Consider the following 19,327-nt stretch of genomic DNA (forward strand, 5'->3'; position numbering starts at 1 on the left):
ACCTGGGGCCTTGGTGTTATCAGCACCGCACTCTCCCGAGTGAGCCACGGGCCGGCCCCCAATTCTCTTTCTTACCTCCGCTCAATACTGCAAAACCTTAAATGAAAAAACCTTAAATCTTTTTAGTTGCAAGTGCCTAGGTATTTTTCCAATAGGGAGAGAAAACCTATGGCAGTTCTGATGCCAGGGAAGCAGTAGTGGGCTTTGTCTGAGTGGGATACTCCCAAGGTAACTCGTCTCTCACAGGGCTTAATCAGGACCTTGCTATGCCTATGGTTATGTCTTCAAATACATTAACAAAAACTCCTTAGCTAATGATATGAAAAACAAAGCCAATGTTTGACAACTAATTTCAATATAATATTTAAAAATGTTATTTTATTTTCATTTTCTGGAAGAGGTCACCATGATAGAAGAAATGAGGAAAGCCATCTTTGAACAAGGGGAAATTTCTGCCATTCCAGGGAGACGTTCTGATAAAGAAATAAGTTCACTAGCAAACCCAAATCAGACCTCAGAATGGCCCCTGGGAGTCCTTTTTCTCACCTTTAGATTAAGCATTATTTTCTGAGGAACTTCCTAAAATTGATTTCTATTTGCTTATTGATTTTAAAAATTAACTTCTATACTAGGTATTAGGTATTGCATTAGGTATTTTAGGAATGTTTTCAGGATTTTAGTTTAGGCTGAGCCAAATAAACAGTCAACTGGAGTTGGGAGTAGAATACAGCTAAGAAGTTTTTTTAAAATCATCAAATTAACTTATGTAAAACTCTTTCTAATAGCTGCAAGATAGGAAATGTTAAAAGAAATTGGAGAAATATGGAATACCAATCGGAAAGATCGCAGCACTGAGAGCCCCTCCACGTCTGCTAGACTCAGTTCCATTAAACTGAGGGAGACAATAAATCCGTCAAAAATGTTCCAGCCTTCCTGGAAATAATAGTAGGGATCCATGGCTATGAGCTTCAGGAACATTTCTGCTGTGAAAATTCCAGTGAAAACCTGAAGAGGGGGAGTCAGGGGGTAAGAAAAAGAAATAACAGAAAGAGAATGCCTTAATCATTATGATAAATACTTTGAATACAACATGTCCAAGAAGCCTCAAGACCTAGCCTTGGTTAAATTCTGCATCTGAGGACATCAATACCTGATGTCCCATGAGCACTCCTCATGATGCAGGAAAATCTTCTTCTTTTCCTCTTGAATGACGCCCCCAGCCCCAGTGTTCTCATCTTTGTTGCCAGAACCACTCAATTCACACTGCTCAAGAGTGCAGTTAAAAAAAATATTCTAAGCAATGGCAATACCACACAAGGTGACTCTTTTTAAAGGGTCAGCAGTCATTTGAATGTGTATGCTTGGGCATTTACAAAAAAAGACCACTCGTTGTGTTAATAATTAGATTTTAAAAATACAGTATTATTACTGATTTGATATCATGTGTCTTATCAAACCTAAACATATTCTTCATAAGGGTTTCTTATTTTAAATCATAAAAGTGATAGAATATTCCCAAAAGTATGCAAAATATAGGAAAAAATATCCATAATCTCACCACCTTGCATACAACTATCATTTTTGTGCATTTTCTTTCTGGTTTTTTTCAAATGAAAACACATTTTGACAGAGTTGTAAAATCAAAGAATGTATAATATTTAGGTCTTATTTTTCACTTATTATGACTTTGTCCATGTTGCTACATAGTTTTCCTAATTTTCACTTTTATTGCCTGTATAAAATTATATTGGGTGAATACATCCTCAAAGAACTTTTTATTCTTGGAGACTTTGGTGCTTCCTTCTGATTTTTTCGATATGATAATCAACGACGTAAAAAATGTTTTAGATTTACGCTTAATGACTACAAGAATGACTACTTCCTTATGTTACCTGTCTCCCACTTTTGTGCCTGACAGAGGTACCTGCATTTCCCAATGCCTTCTGTATCCTGCAGGCCTTAGTAAGGTAATGTGCAGTATGAAAGTCAAATCCCATGAATGCCAGTTTTGACATGACCCCTCATTCTAGGCTAACCCCATAATGTCAGACTCTAACTAAATACTTATATTACATTTTTAGAGGTGAGGACTTTTTATGCAATAGATTTAAACTGCCATAATAAATTGGTACTTATCACTACCTGATTACCAAGTTTACATATTAAGGTGTTTAAAAGAAACTTTGAAGATATAGTCTGAAGGCTGGCAGGTTAGCTCAGTTGGTTAGAGCATAGCCTTATAAAACCAAGGTCATGAGTTCTGATCCCCGCACTAGGTACCAGCCAGCCACCAAAAAAAGATATCGTCTGAGGACAGAATTAAAAATAGTATGGGCCGGCCCAGTGGCGCACTCGATAGAGTGCGGCACTTGGGAGTGCAGCGGCGCTCCCGCCAAGGGTTCGGATCCCATATAGAGACCAGTCCGTTCACTGGTTGAGCGGGTGCGGGCACGACACCGAGGGTTGCGATCCCTTACCGGTCATGAAAAAAGACAAAAAGGAAAAAAAAAAAAGTAAAAAATGCTTAGATTATATGTGCTATTTGGAAATATATTGAATTAATGAACAGCAATAACAAAACAAAATGATGATGAAAATACATCAAAATGACTAACTGGACTATAAGTTTTTGTTGTCCATATACTTTTCTGTGGCTCCCCACTTTTCTAAATTGAAGATGCAGCATTCTAAAATTGAAAAGAATAATTCTCTAAAAAGATCTAGTTAAGGAAAATCAAAGTTCATCATACAAGCTAAACATCTGCAGATGGAACATCTTTCTAAGTAAGTTCAGGGAAATTAGGGACAGCCACTCAAAGCCCATCACAGGTTTCTCTACATAGAATCTTAGCCTGTTTAATGCACACTAAGTAGAGACTCAATTTGTTATCCCATTGGTTCCTGATGAACACACATGAAGTATTCAATAAGAACTAGTTGACTGACCATGGAATATCTATACCATGGGAACTCTGGCTTCTGAGGGAAACCAACAATGACACAGTTATGTGGTGCTACCTGTTGCCAGGATGAATGGCCTCAGACACGTACTAGGAATTGTCTGTGACAGACGTTAGCCACCATATTGCTTCAACACATGGTGTGCTGCCATCAGTTGGGGTGTGTGGCTAAATTCATTTGTAACTATTAGTTGTGTGAAGGAATTGAGAAGAGTGGATTTAAAGTTATACCTACAATGCCACTCTCATTTGAACTGTGATGTGCTCCTCAAGGAGGAGAAAAAGCAAGAATTATAAGCAGTGTATCAGCACTTGTATGTATGTGTCTGTATGTATCAGCACTTGTATGTATGTGTCTGTATGTATCAGCACTTGTATGTATGTGTCTGCTATATTTGAATGTGTCCCCCAAAGTTCATGTGTTAGAAACTTAATCCCCAATGCAACACTGCTGGGAGGTGGGGCCTCATAAGTGGTGATTATTAGGCTCTGCCCTTGTAACCTAATTATTAATTATTATATGGTAATATAACATATATAATATAATATATATTATATATAATATATATAATATAATATAATAATATAATAATAATATCGATTTGTTATAAATGTGATTTCAGCCTCCTCTTGCTCCCTTGCTCTTGCCTTCTCTCACCCTTCTGCCTTCTGCTATGGGATGATGCAGCACAAAGGCCCTCACTGGATGCTGGTGTCATGCTCTTGGAATTCCCAGCCTCCAGAACTGTGAGCCAAATAAATTTCGGTTCATTATAAATTAACTAGCCTGTAGTATTCTGTTACAGCAACATAAAACAGACTAAGACGATGTCACTCTCATGAATGCCAATGAATATTGACCTACAAACTTAGTTTCTAATGCAGCAGTTGAAAGTGTAGTTGGAATCCTTGGAGTCCCTAAGACCTTCTCAGCGGGCACAAGTTCCTCCCCTGTCCAACTATATATCTGCATGAGACTAGCTTTTCTTCTTACATGTGAACCAAAATAACACATCACAACAGACTGAATGTAGAAGCAGATAAAAGAATCTAGCTATCTTCTATTAAGCCAGACATGTAAGAGATTTGCAAAGATGTCAAAGAATGTCATTCTTCTATTTTTTTCCTTAGAAAATATAGTTTCTCCCCATAAAATATGTTGTTTATGTTAACATGTAATGGGTGTATTACTCTGATTTTTACAAAAATAAATGAATATTTAAAACTTTTCCCAGTTTTAATTTCAAATATGATAAATATGAATATATATATAACCCATATAAACAAAAGCCCTTTCTTTAGCTCTTTTTAAGAGTGTGAAAGGATACTGAGATCAAAAAATGATTGAGGGGCCGGCCCGGTGGCGCACTGGAGAGTGTGCCGCTTGGGAGCGCGGCAGCACTCCCGCCGAGGGTTCGGATCCCATGTGGAGACCGGTTCCCGCTCACTGGCTGAGCGCGGTGCGGGCGCAACACCGAGGATTGCGATCCCATTGCCGGTCCTCGGTGCGGGCGCGACACCGAGGGTTGCGATCCCGTTACCGGTCAGTAAAAAAGACAAAAAGGAAAAAAAAAATGATTGAGAACCATTGTTTTATAGAATACTGTGAATTCCCAGTAAGCATATCTTTTTAGTTTGGACAAGCTCCAGGGCACAGGCCTGAGAACTTGTAATGCCAGGCCACCAAGCCTACAATGTGTGAAGGTTGGGTATTTCACTTGGAGGTCACCGTGGGGCTCGGGAAGAGTCAGGGAGAATTGCTTTACACCTCCTTCTGCCATACCTGCATCTGCAGAAAAAGTTTAGGTTCATTTGGGAATGACTAGGGTTTAGCATGTTCTTCTCTTTCTTCTCAGGAAGAGGCAAATCAGCTCCTGTTCTGTAGTAGATCCTCCCTCAAAGTTAATGAAATTCAATTTGATAAAAGCCCTATTTGTACTGCAATGAAGACAAGACAAAAACAATACATTACCATGAAAAATAATGGTTCCTTTGGAAATTAGTCACTGGGAGGTAGGGTAACCAACTCATTGCAGTTTGCCTGAGACTTTTCTGGGTTTCACGTTAACAGTCCTACATCCTAGGTGTCCAGTTAGGGTGTTCAATTTGCACTGGTTTTCCCAGGACTGTCCTAGTTTTAAAACTGAAAGTTCCGCAGCCCAGGAGCCCCCTCAGACCTATGCAAATGGAAAACGTTGGCTTCCCAACCAGGAGCCAAGCATAAAAATTAAAAGATCATCTGGTAAGTATTCAGAGATGTACCCACAAGGGGGACACAGAAGAAAGAAAAATTTAAAGCTGAAAAGAATTCCCTTTGTCTGAAAATCTAGTTAAGCTGTAGTTGAGAAATGATAACATTCAAGTGTGTTTGGTGAAGGAAGAATATAACTTTCTGGGTTTTTTTCTTGTGCTTAGCATCTCAGAAATTAAACTTACACGTCAAGGTAAGCCCTTGCCCTTCTTTAAACACCCCTTCCCCTAAGAGATTCAGTCCCAAAGGTCTTAGGTGAGCATCTAAGTGGAGGAAGGCTTGGTGCCAGGTATTGGAGCCCTAGCGGGGTAGCAGGGCATCAATACAGGGGTACAGGCCAGCATGGGGTCAAAACTGAGGGGAGTAAGGATGTCCCTGCAGGGGAGCAGCCTGGCATAAGTGGTCAGAGCCTGTGCAGGCCAAGCAGAGGTGTCTGCTTTGGGGGACAGTCCAGTGTGGGCTATCAGAAGTGGAATGTGGGCTGAGCCCGTGGTGCACTCGGGAGAGTGCGGTGCTGGGAGCACAGCAGCGCTTCCGCCGCAGGTTCTGATCCTATACAGGGATGGCTGGTGCACTCACTGGCTGAGTGCGGTGCAGCCGGTCTCAAAAAAGGACAAAAAATAAATAAATAAATAAAAAGAAGTGGAATGTGGACGATATATGCATGGCTTCCCCACATAGGCGTTGAGGCCAAAGTGGGATGGGAGGTGTCCACATTGGAGGGGATGGGGGACTAGCAGAGAGAGTGAGAGCTTAATCGGGGTGAAGATGGCATCCCCAGGGGAGAACACCCGAGTAGCTAGAGGAGGGTCTTGCAGGGAAATCCCTAAAGTGGGCATCAGAGCCCCAGTGCAGTGAGGGAGCACTCCACACAGGCGAAGGCCTCATGTCACAGCCTGAGTGTGGTGAAGAAGGTGTCCAAACAGGTAGGTGGCCTAGGGAGGGGTGTGAGAGCCCAGCTGGGTGAGGAGGATGTGGCCCAGTTTGAGACACAGCCACTGAGGCAGGAGAGGAGAACTTTCAGACGGAAGGATGGCATAGGGAGGAGTGCCTTAGCAGGGCAATGAGGGCAGTGTCCTTGTAGACAGGTGGCAGCCTTAGCAGGTAAGGAGGGATAGCCTGGTGAGGGGTGTCTGAGTCCAAGCAGGATAAGGCCCACAGTGAGGCGTCAGAATTCAAGTGCAGTGGCCTGGCGTGGGTGCTGGAACTGGAAAGTGAGGAAGCATCCACACGGTAGAGCCAGGTGTGGATCCAGAGGGGTGGAGGACACCCAGCCTGGTGAGCCAGAGCCTGAACAGGGTAAGGAGGGCATCCGCACTGTGAGAGGTAAGAGTGGCTTTTTGGTCAGATAAATACATCAAAGATAGTAGCAATTAGTTTCTTATTGTTCGAGAAAGAGTTAAAATATAGAAAGGGAGAAAACTGGAAAGAATCCTGTAGTGCTAGATTGCAAATGGAAGTGACAAATCCACTCATGGCTTTCAATATATACAGATAGCTTGTCATAAACAGCTAGTCCTGTACTAAGAGGGCTGCATATTGCTCCAATGGCAATATGCATACCTAGATCCCAGGTCTTGCCTTTCTAAATACAATTTTCCACTAAAAGAATCAGGGCTTCTTGAGAAATGTCTGACGCCAGGCCTGGGGCAGGAAAAATACAAAATTAGCCTGGAATATCTTGGGGTACCAGAAAGCAAAGAAGTGATGAGGACGTGAAAATGATACAGAGGTCAGCTTGAAGAGACTCCCACTGGCCAAATCAGGGACAGTTTAAACATCAAAGTACATGAATGATTATAAGAAATGGATAACTCATCGAATAAAATTAAAAACCATGAGTCCACACTGATATAAATAAGGAATAAATCAAAAGTTGGATAGATGGGAAATTTAGGTAGTTTCAAAGTGCCTTCCTCACAAATACTTATTAATTATAAATGGAAGAAGAGAAACTTTAAAGGGGAGAATCCTGGTAAACACCGCTTTAGTCAAGTGATCAAGTGAACATCACCAGTACTGGGAAAAATGGAAATTGTGTGCCAACTGGTACTGTCCAGAAAACATCATGATGTAAGTTTCCTTGAGCTCTAGCACGTACCCAACTGTCTTGTTTGGCATCTCCACTCAATGAATAGACATCTCGCACTTCATATGTCCAAAGAGAACTCTTGATTTTAAACTCTAAACCTGTTCTTTCCACAGTTATCTCCATTTCCCCATAGTTACTAAACCCCCAGATTTAAGCCCCATTCTTGATTTCCTTCCTTCCACCCTCATATCTAGTCTCAAGTCTGCTGAGCCATTCACTACTCTCCATTCCCATGCTAACTGGACACTTATTTTCCCCATGAAAACTCTTGCCACCAGAATGCTTTCTTATTTCAGAACTTGGTTCTTGGTTGGCTTGCCTCATGGAGTCCCTGAATATTAGCTGCTGACCTTCTCTTTTCTCCTCTTTCTTCACTGATAGTTCTGCGTGAAATATTTTCAATGCTCACAACTCTAATTTAGGTGTCACCCTAAACTCTGTAGATTTTTAAGAAAGGAAAAAATAGTGTTATTTGCTAGCCTGGTCTGAGGGCAATTCCACTGGTGGTAGGTAAAAAGGCCTCTCAAATTTCCTTGTAAACCAACGACTGATTATGAAAAAAGCAAGAAAAAGTAAAGACGTCAAGAAAAACAAAACTTTACAGGGAGAACATCACCATCACCATCAACAATAAAAATTATCAAGTCATATTTCTTGTTATTTAACTCTTGACTAACAAAATAAAGCTTATATCTACATGACATTGTTGACTGGCTTAAAATTCTGCTTGATGGCCAAGGTCCTGTGTCAGCCAGTCACACAGCATGCCTATTCACAGGCACCCTTGAGAGCCAGTCAGCAACTTCTTGGACAGCCTGCAGGAGTGCTCTGTTTCAAGACTCCAGGTATTTCCCCGGGCTGCACACAAAGGTTTGTTCCATAGCAGTGAGCCTGGAGCATGTCGCTAATCCCAGACATGCAGACTGGAAAGACCACAGAATCATCTTGGATGTGTACCAGGGAACACAACAGGCAACGAGGCCTAATCAGATAATGCCATGTGTTCTCAGAATGGGAACTAAAAATTATATTATAATGCTTTAATGATGTATCAATAGGATTTAATGTCAAAACTCTGTGTGTGTATGTGTGCATGTGTCTTTCAGAGAGAGAGAAGCAAGAAACACTGCGCAGAGATCATGCTCAAATTAAAGGGTAACAGCTAGATTTGAACATACTCATAGTTCAACTCCTAAGGAATAATGAGGTATAGATGATCTAGATGAGTCTTTCCAACTAATTCTTTACTATCTATCAAAGTTAAATCAACTCCTGACTTTTGTATTAAAGAAGTAAAACAGATAATCCTCAAATGACAAGTATTTGACTTCAGAATACACTATAATCTATTTTTTTAAAACTACATATTTTCTAAATAATATAATAAATTAAATATATAACTTAAGCTAACACTAACTTTGTCACAGATCAACTAATGGCAGGAACTGGATGATGGCCCAGAAGTTAGATTGGAGGGGGAAACCTGCCTAGAATTAAAAATTTCCCATAAGTAGTCCCCATATGGATAAGTAAGATCTGAGAGTGCAGGCAAATTTATAGTTACATTTAACACACTAAGAGAGTTCCCCTATTCTGTGGTCGTTGTTACTTAAGGTGAAAGGGGAAGTGATTTGCTGGAGCAATGCAGAAATAATTTGAGAAACAGAATGAGAAAAAAATTCAGAAGTCCTTGGCTCAGGTTGCTGAAACCATCCCACTGTACCATGCCTCCTATCCTGTCACCATGGTTGGTTTTCTGCCAATAGCTCCTAAATGACGTCTTCAAAGTTCTGCAGAAAGAGGAAACAGCCAAGGGATCACAACAGTGAGTAGAAGCAGCTAGTGCCATGGCATATGTGGAAGCGTTTGTCTTCCAATTAACTATTACTTTCCTTTCAACTAAACTCCAGCTTTCAGTACCAGAAAAAGATGTCCTATAGGCAAAACACATTCAAATCATATCAGGAGACAGTGCTCCATCTTACCAGATTTCCCACAGCCAAAACATGTTCAAACTGTGGCGTCATAGGATGGTGTTCCATTGCCATAAATAGTGTATTCAGGACAATGCAGATGGTAATGGCCAAGTCCACAAAAGGGTCCATAACAATCAAGTTCACAATTTCTTTCAGTTTTATCCAGTAGGGGTGACATTCCCAGATGAGGAAAGTATTGGCAAATTTGTACCAGCATGGCGGGCACTTCCTCTGTGATTCTTCCAGCTCTGTAGTAAGAAAACAACAAAGAGTCCCTTCAATCATAGTGAGAAAATGAAGGGGACACACTACCAGTCCTCACTGGGTCTGAGTGATAACCAATCACTGTTATTAATATGAGAATAAAGGTTGCTTGAGTGCTGACATTCCTAAGTGTCTCCCTAAGTTTTTCTTCCCTTAAAAGTAGAAAGGAGGCATGATCAGTACAAGTTGCTTCCCTGTTAGTAATGATTTGGCTATAAATAGCAATCCATCAATTATGGGAGTACTGCAGAGTGGTCAGGTGCTTGGCCTCTTGGGTCTGACTCCCTGGGTTCAACTGGCCTCAACGCTCACAATTTGTGTGATCTCAGGCAAGGTAACTGACATTTCTATACCTCAGTTGCCTCATCTGTTAAACAGGGTACATACTTTATAGGATCTAGGACTAAATGAGTCCTCTATCCTCATTTAATGAAGTTATATGAGTTTGATTAAGGATTCAATGAGACAATGCATGTAAAGCAGCACAGTGTCTGGCACATGTTAAGCCCTCAATAAATGGAAGGTATTTACCATACACTGTATTATTAAATTATTATAAGAGAAGCCATGAAAAGTATGGATTCTGAAGCCAGACATAGGATTCAAATGCCAGCTCAGACACTTGCTATGGGACCTTGAGCAAGTTACTTCAATTAGCGGTGAGAATTAAATGAGCTAAAACATACATAAAGTGCCTCAGAACACTCTGGCATAGAGTAAGTGCTATGGAAGTACTTGCTATTATTATTATCTTCATCAGCAGAATCAGCAGAATCAGCATCATCAGCCAAGCCATCACATGGAATATATCATTACGTTCTCAAAGAAGCACAAGTCACTGTCCCCACCTTCAAGAAGTTTACAATTCACAGTGGGGTTAGGAATCTAAGTCACATTCCTTTCTCCTTTTTACCCTTCCTTCATCTTTCTCTCTCCTTCCTTTTCCTTTGTCCTTCTCTCTTGCCCTTTCTTCTTTCATCCTTCCCTTCTCTCTTTCTTTCTGTAGGTTAGGAATCTAAGTCACATTCCTTTCTCCTTTTTACCCTTCCTTCATCTTTCTCTCTCCTTTCTTTTCCTTTGTCCTTCTCTCTTGCCCTTTCTTCTTTCATCCTTCCCTTCTCTCTTTCTTTCTGTAACTTCTTTTCTTTCTCTCCCTTGGTCTCTCTCTTCTTTCTCTTTTCTTTCTCTCCTTCTTTTGTCTTATCTTTTCTGTCTCTCTTTTAGAAGCAGAACCTGTTTCTTTCAAACAAGATCTCATGTGACCCCCAATACATAATTTCTCTTTTCTTTCTCTCCTTCTTTTGTCTTATCTTTTCTGTCTCTCTTTTAGAAGCAGAATCTGTTTCTTTCAAACAAGATCTCATGTGACCCCCAATACATAAAATAGATAAACCAGGAATTGCTCTAGTTGAAGCACGAATTGGAGCCCAGTCCAGTTGACTTCTTCCTTTCCTGAGGTAATTTGCCCAGAATAGTAGGATTCTGATACACACAGATTGAAAAAAAAAATCACTGGACTAAATGATCTCTAAGGTCATTTACAAAGCAAAGATTAGAAAGAGTAATGAGATAACAAAGACAGAGGGCCACTCAGCTGGCAGTTACAACAATCTAGCCTTGAGGCCCTAGGTAACAAAGCTCTATTAAGTATAAAATATAATTACTAGGATTACAAAATATCAAGAACCTCGATCTAAGAGGATGCTCTTTAAGAGGTGTAACTCTGAAAACTTGTCAGAATGATAATCCTTAGAGGCAAGGTACTGGTTCTGTGGGGAACTGTTTGTTCTCATGATGACCCCCTGAGTTGCAGAGCCAAAAGGACAGACTGCCAACTTCCTGATGAGGAAGTGGTGGCGGGCTGAGCACGGAAAAAGCTGAGGCTGCGGCCCAGCAAGTTTGTGAAAACTGCATGCTCTCATTTATGACTGCTGATTAAAATCTAGTTGGCCGACCACAAGAACTAAGCTGCGCTCGGGTGTGATGATTCTGAGAAGACTTCTGAACAACTTGTTTTTTTTATTTTTTCTCCCCCTACTTCCCCTTTTTTTACACTTCTATATAAGAAGCTTGTGTGAGACAATAAAACGAGGCTTGATCAGATCCTTGTCTTGCCTCCCTCCTTTGCGTCTCTTGTCCCACCCACTCCCCCTTCCAGGTTCCACAGACCGACTCCCAATTCCCGAGGGAAGGGACAGGTTCTATAGGGTTGGATATAACTGCTTCCCTCCCACACCCAATTCTGTTGACAATTAAATCATTTAGTGAATAAACAAAAGTTTCCCAACATGTCACCAAGAACAAGATGGAAGCCCTAGTCTACTTTCCTTTTTTCTAAACAGCTGGATGGTGCCCATGGTGATGGCTTTATTTTAGATGGGGTGGTTTTGGGTGGCTTTCTGATTGGCTCCTTGGTTGCTAAGAAAATGGTTGCCTTGGTTTTTCAGATTTAAGGGCCACAGTAAGCACCACGTGGGAGTTTGCGTGGGAAAGGAAGTCTGTGAAGAAAATTTGCTTTGGTTTTTTCCTCATAGAATTCCCTCCCTTCCCAAGGTAAATTTAGTTTTCTTCCCCAAAAAAGAAAATGAAAAGGTTCTCTTATTTCCATAAGTTCTTGTAGTACATATTTGGAAATTTGTTTCCGTTCCTTTTTTTATCTCCTCCCTTCTCCAAATGTCTGCTGCTTGCTGGCACGTGGAGGTTGAAGCCATGACTATTCACATTTCTGACAGTTGACACAATTGTAATGTTCTACAATGAATTAGGCTCCGAGTCTTGCCAGACAACAAAGAGGGGTTTTCCAACCCTACAGAGCACCAAGAAGATTTCTGCAGGGATACTAGATTTCTCTTATCTGCACTTACTCAGAAGTGAAGGTCCTCAGGATAATCTTTTCTGTCCCACAAAAAGTAAAACAACATACAGCTTTAGGAACTAAAAAAGATCATTAGGTGAATAAGAAGGTTTATAAAGTGACTTACAACTTTGCAAATTGTTACTGGTCCCACATGCTTTCAATGACTAAGTATTTGGTCTGGAGGAATGGGTTTACATATGGTGGAGAGATGTCCAAAGGTTTAGGGATTTTCCTTACTTTGTTTCTGGACATTTTCAGAGAAGCTACTGTCAGTCTTAATTTCAGGCATACTGGGAATTGTTTTCAGAGAGGGTTGCATAATTCCAGCAAGATATTGGCTTTGGCAGACCATGAGGTTTGTCAAGTTAGGGGCTTCTGTCAATTCAATTCAAAGACTTTTAAGCACCTAAAATGTGCTAGGCACTGGGGATACACTGATGAAGAACAGTCCCCTCCCTCAGTGAGCTTACAGTTGCACGACAACGGCAGAACCACACAAGTAACAGTACTGACACTTGAGGCTTGTTGATTGAATAGAAGAATGGGGGCTGGCCGGTTAGCTCAGTTGGTTAGAGTGTGGTGTTATAACACCAAGGTCAAGTGTTGAGATCCCTGTACCAGCCAACCACCAAAAAAAATTAAAAAAAAAAAAAAAGAATGAATAAATAAATATTGGCAGCAACAGCTTTGGCCAGTTACCTCTAAGGGTGAGTTTCAAAGTTTTACCTGAGAATCAGTAATGCCAAGTACCATCATTACTTCCTCATCTTACTTCACCAAAGGTCTCCCCTTCTCCCACAGCTTTACTGCTTTGAGAAGTGAGACTACACTGCTTTTTGCCTACACCCCCCACCCCCGTCCTCTGAAATCTCCTCAAAGCCAATGGCTCTGCTAGCTGTGAATTCTGTTCAGCTTACTGGATCCTGGTGAGCATGTCTACAACAGGATAAGGTGAGGCAGAGCTGGCAGAGCTTTCTCATTATTGACAGGATTTTGGGATTCTCTATTGTGGTTTCTAAACCATTAGGTAGGTAGGAAACTGCATCTTTGATTTTAAATAATAATTATTTTAACCTTCAGATTAAAATAATGTCAGCATTTCCTAAGTGAAAGTCCAAGAAGCAGGAATAATTACTCACTGAATGCTGGCTTTTTAATGCTGTAGCAAGCATTAAATACAGGGGGACAAATGGTTAAATAGGAATGGATCTTTCTTAATGTTCTTTAATTCCCTCTCATATTATTCAGGCCCAGCCGTTCATCATTCTTTGCTTATAACAGTTCCGTTCCATCAGCTTTAACAAAGGGAGTCAAATACAAGGCAAGGGGATAAGAGGAATGTCTGAGAAGGAAAAGGCAGAACAGGTACTGGCTATGTGAAATTAGGGCTTAAGAAAGGGGACAAATGGGGCCGGCCCGGTGGCGCACTGCTACAGTGCGCCGCTTGAGAGTGTGGTGGCGCTCCCGCCGAGGGTTCGGATCCCACATACAGACCGGTTCCCGCTCACTGGCTGAGCGAGGTGCGGGCGCAACACCGAGGGCTGCGATCCCGTTGCAGGTCCTGGTCCGGTACGGGCGCAACACTGAGGGTTGCGATCCGTTGCCGGACACGAAAAAAATAAAAAAGAAAGGGGACAAAAAACTGGAACTGTTTTCTACTCAGAAACACAACTACAGTTGTCTCCACCCCCTTAGTGACCCTTATATCTAATTTTTTTTGACCGATAAGGGGACGCAACCCTCGGCACGGTGTTGTCTGCACCACACTCAGCCAGTGAGCTAACCGGCCATCTCTATATAGGATCCGAACCCACGGCCTCTTTAGGCCTCACTCTCCCGAGTGAGCCATGGGGCCAGCCCTTTATATCTACTTTTATTTAATGAACACTGGTGGGTAGAGGGTTGACAATGAATATACCAGGACAGAAAGAAAAAAAAAAGAACTGGAAGAAGAGGGAGGAAGGAGAATTTTAAAATGCCCCTCTGATTTGTATACAACTCAGCAGAGGGATTAAAGCTCTAAGGCCACCTAAAGGAACCCTGTGGCACCAATACTCCACACCATTCCAAGCACAGCAAAATTCAGTTTCACAAATGTTGTTGAGCGTGTACTTTTGCCAGATCCTGGGCTAAGCCCAGTTCTCCTGTTCTGATGTCTCTATCAATAATAAAATTCCTGTTGGAGGTGAGTTTTTCTTTCTCAACTGTATAGGTACTCAGAGAAATCCTGTCTTGGTCTTCAAGTGAATAATAAAATTAGCCAGAATTCTTAAGCTAGTGTTTCTTAGCTTGAAATTCTTACGATATGTAGTTATTTGCCTACAATGTCTAAGTATAAGCTACAAAGCTTAAGGATGTTCTTTCAGACACTGACCTTAATGGGAATTAAAGAAAATAGAAATGAATAAAGGTTGTTCAGGCAGCTGAAAGCAGTTAGTTCAATATTCTTTCTAGGTGATACATTCTGAAGATTAGTCTAGTTACGGTCTAACTCCTTGAGGATGTAAATACCCTCAGGGATTTCCTTTCAAGGGATTCTCCCTCCACCGCACCCCCCTAACACACACACACACACACACACACACACACACACACACACACAGAGACAGACAGAGACAGAGACAGAGACAGAGAGAGCGAGCAGTAGTGTTGGCCTTAAATGACTCAAAAAATAACTTCTCCCAAGGATACCAGATAACTTTGAGTTTCCCTGTCTCATGGACTCTGGTTATTGTTGGGTTAGCCTGGGTGTCTGAACTCTGAAGAAAGCAATAAGAGGCCTCAAGAACATTCCGTATCTACAATGGGACAACTCAGCTACATCAACAGCAGTAGAATAAGATTCATACAGAATCAATTAGAATCTTGTGAGAGAAAACCTAGTCCCTGAATTTACTTCCAAAGATGGAAAGAGAAGCCCAGATTACAGACCACAATTGGAGAGAGAGATAATACTTGCTAGGGGGACTGTGATCTAAGGGAAAATCTTCAGATATTCCTCAGCAGGCCAGGCTGTGTCATGGAGAAACCACCTAATACAGAGAATCCAGGCACTGACAGCAACATTACTGCAGACGTGCTATGACTCAACAGTGGTTGCTCTTGCCCTGTGGCATGGAGCCCCTGAAATAAGAGGGGTTTGTTTACCTATTCACACATGAAATACATATATGGATACGTGAGGGAAGAGAAGAGAGGCAGAATTTGGTGCAATAAAAATGCACAGTACATTCTTCCTTAAGGGAAAACCAAAAGGGCTGTAAGTAGTTAAAAAGGAAAAGAGGAAGGTATGTTTGGGGATAGAGATCATAAGGGGGAGTCCATCATTTTATATCTTCAGAGTTCTTCAACCTATAATCTTTTAGATCTTAAAAGAACCCACTGGCTTCTCATGATAACGACAGAGAGGCTTCCTGAGATCCTCTAGCTCATGCTTATGTCACTCCTTCACACTTCTCACCTATCTGTATAGAACACTGGCAGCACATTTGAAGTCCTTATTTGATTCTCTTCATGTAGATTTGGAAAGAGAATTTGTGATCCTCATTTTTATAACCAGTAGGTTCTATTCCTAAAGCTCAGAGACAGTTTTTGCAAAACTCAGACCGAGGGACAAGGATTATATGTACCATGCATACTACATATTCATATCCCAGCAGCTTGGACTGATATCACAGGGCACATACCTTCTACTAGTGTATTTGTAACAACACTCATTATACTGTTGATTCTGTCCTTCCGCCCATAAGAGGCCAGTTGGTCCATGGAAACTAAAAGAGATCCAGGGCCTTTCTTCTTAATTTCCACCTCAGTTGTAGCCTAAAAAAAATAGCAAATAGTGTGAGCAAAGTCTTATAAAAATAAGCTGGGCTTTACTGAATAAACAGTCCACAGTGCTGTGAACAAGAACTTATAATCTTTTATATATTTTTTTATTTACTTTATATACATATAATATTATATATATATTTATATATATATATATGTATAGATAGATATAGATATAGATATACAGATATAGATATATTTTTTAGTTGCTTGCCAGTACGGAGATCCAAATCCTTGACCTTGGTGTTATAACACCACTGTCTCTAACCAACTGAGCTAACTGACCAGTCCCTTCATTATATATTTTTTAACTTTGATCCTACAATCGATTCACTTCAAGAAGTAGAATGAAACGAGTTGGCCATGGATCAGCCTTAGTTCTGTAGATAATAAGACCAAGTCATTTAAGTTTATACAAATCTACAGTGAAACCAGGAATCTGGCTGGGACCCAAATACCTCACCTGATTGACTCCACGCATACAGCAGAAAGACCAGATCCCCTAAGGGTACTATCACCAGAAGTAGAACCTGAGTTTCCCTGTCTGAGTCTCACATCCACAGCATTTGGCTAGAACTAGTTCACATACTAAAATAAGTCAAATTCATCTCTACCCTAAATTGCATTAAAACCAAGTTGCTGATCACACTGAGCATAATAGAGCTGTTTCTTCCCTGGGTAGGAGCACTGTCACTCTAACAAACTGCCTCTTCCAAATGCCAAACCTGGGCCTAACTGAACATTAAATATATTGCATTATATAAGTTTATCTTGCCTGCACTTTTACAATTTTATTTTGTGAGTTAACTTGCTGTGTTCAAATTTCCAACCAAATAAAAGACAGAAAATATCATCAGATCATTATAAAAAATATTTGTTACATGCTTCACCCTGGGCAATACTGGTTAGTGGATTATTGCAAAGGATTTGTTACTGTCCCTTGCTTATGCTCTTTGTGAATATTCTATATCAGAGCAGGTTTAATGAGATGGCTTAAAACCTAGCTCTCTAGTAACCATGTTGTCCACTGTTCCACATCATCCATGTAAACTTGGCTGCTCCTTCCATGGTGAAGGTAAGAGGGCAGAGGCAGTCATTATCCCTCAGAAGACAGGGAAGAGATGCGTTTGTATGAGGCTAGAGAAGTATATATTTAATCAGCACCAGAATGATCCTAGCTGTTTTGAAAAGAAAATAATTACCTGTGGAGAGCTACATCAAAAAGCCCTTCTGTCCTTATTTGTACATGCTTAGATTTTAAGGACTGAACAGAAAACAGTTCCTAGCAGATTACAAGATTTATCTTACCAAAATGTCTCTCTGATTCAACAATTGCTCATCTTAGAGTTTTGTTTGTTTGTTTTCTTTTATTTCTTTGGCAGAACTACATAAGAAATGGAGTGAAAAAATAACTGATTTCCTTGGGAACTCTTGGCTGCATTTCTAAAAAAGCATCTGTATATGTAAGAATGACTTGTTAACTATCATCTCAGAATATAATATATATTTCCTTGAGGAGCCACTTTTTGCTACAATTCCAAGCCCACTATATTGACATTTAATAAATCAGATTAAATGACTATGTATTTAAAATGACAATCATCTAAAAATGAACACGGAAAGGCCTCATACAATAGACACTTATTTTGGCACTGTATTGATCCTAGATTTTCACTGAGCTGTTCTTCTATAAATCTATAGCACATGGTAGATAATTTTTGTAATGCTGACCCCCAAGGTGCTATAAGATCAGATGGACCAGCTGCCTCATCAAGGAACATGAAATTCTATTTAATATGGCTTTGGTATTAAGTGTATCTTACTGTTTTCTGAATATAACACAATATAAATTCTTCACACTTTAGTAACACCAACCTTAAAAAAGAAAACTAATAAAAAGAGAGTCTAAAAGACCTAGTCAAATCATTAGATTATCATTCACTGATCCCTATGTGAAGTTAAAAAGTAATTTTTTAATAAATTTTAAAAATTCACCCCAAAAGTTAATATTACGATAGAATAATTATGTATATCTTTCTATGTAAAATGAAAGTACACTATAGCGGAGATATGTAGAGGCAACTTCTGTAACAGTAAAATTTGTTTCATAACTCCCTTATTATAGAATACATCTTAATTTTCAAAAAAGAAATAAATAAAAGAAGACACAAAGAAATAAAAATGTCAAAGCCCACAGTTAGGGAATTTTATAGGGTTAAAAAAGAAATTCATTATGTTATTATCTTTTTTATGCAGGCAAGAATATTTAGTATAGATCCAAATAACTGCTTCTATCAAAAAGTCTTGTGGTAACAACAAAATACTCAGAAAAATCTCCATGTTTGTAAATTAAACAAGAGACTTCTAAAAATCCATAAATCAAAGAAGAAATCACAAGGGAAATTAGAAAATATTTAAACTGAATAATAATGAAAACACAATAATCAAGATTTATGGGATGCAGGTAAAGAAACGGTTAGAAGAAATGTTATAGCTTTAAATGCTTATATTAGAAAATTTTAAAAATATATAAATCAATGCTCTAGAAACTTAGAAACTAGAACCTTAAGAAACTAGAAAAAGGTCAAATTAAACCCAAGGTAAGTAGATGAAAAGGAATAATAAAAATATAAGTGGAAGTTAATGAAATATTAAATGGACAAATAATAGAGACAATCAAAAAAAAGTCAAATGTTTGTTCTTTAAAAAGATTACTAAAAAGATAACCCCTCTGATCAAGAAAAACAGAAAAAACACAAATTATCACTTTCAAGAATAAAAAAGGGATCATCACTACGAATCCTACAGACATTATTAGGATAGTAAGAATATACTGTGAACAGCATTATGCCATTTCATCTAAGATGAAACATCAAAATACAACTTATCAAACTGACACAAGAAGAAACAGAAAATCTTAATAGCCCATACTAATTAAATAAAAACTTTACTACAAAGAAAACTCCAGGCCTAGATGACTCTACAAGTTAATTCCATGAAAGATTTAAGGAAGAAATAATACCAATTTTACACAAATTCTTTCAGAAAACGGAGGATAAAGGAACAACTTGTTTTATAAAGCTAACATAACCCTGATAC

The 19,327-nt window shown here is 39.7% G+C and overlaps 1 protein-coding gene across 3 annotated transcripts in view; it reads right to left on the minus strand.

Annotated features, from left to right (window-relative positions):
- SCN8A (sodium channel, voltage gated, type VIII, alpha subunit) overlaps nucleotides 1–19,327 on the minus strand; it is a 177,177-nt gene that overhangs the window by 37,408 nt on the left and 120,442 nt on the right. For all 3 annotated transcript variants that reach the window (XM_008566139.1, XM_008566137.1, XM_008566138.1), the window contains 3 exons: nucleotides 16,087–16,219; nucleotides 9,289–9,527; nucleotides 832–1,005 (listed from right to left, as the gene is read on the minus strand). In XM_008566139.1, the coding sequence (XP_008564361.1) occupies nucleotides 832–1,005; nucleotides 9,289–9,527; nucleotides 16,087–16,219 (546 nt within the window). The remainder of the gene's footprint in view (nucleotides 1–831; nucleotides 1,006–9,288; nucleotides 9,528–16,086; nucleotides 16,220–19,327) is intronic.

This window comes from Galeopterus variegatus, unplaced genomic scaffold (genome assembly GCF_000696425.1).
Source record: "Galeopterus variegatus unplaced genomic scaffold, G_variegatus-3.0.2 Scaffold224, whole genome shotgun sequence".
NCBI classification, from domain to species: domain Eukaryota; kingdom Metazoa; phylum Chordata; class Mammalia; order Dermoptera; family Cynocephalidae; genus Galeopterus; species Galeopterus variegatus.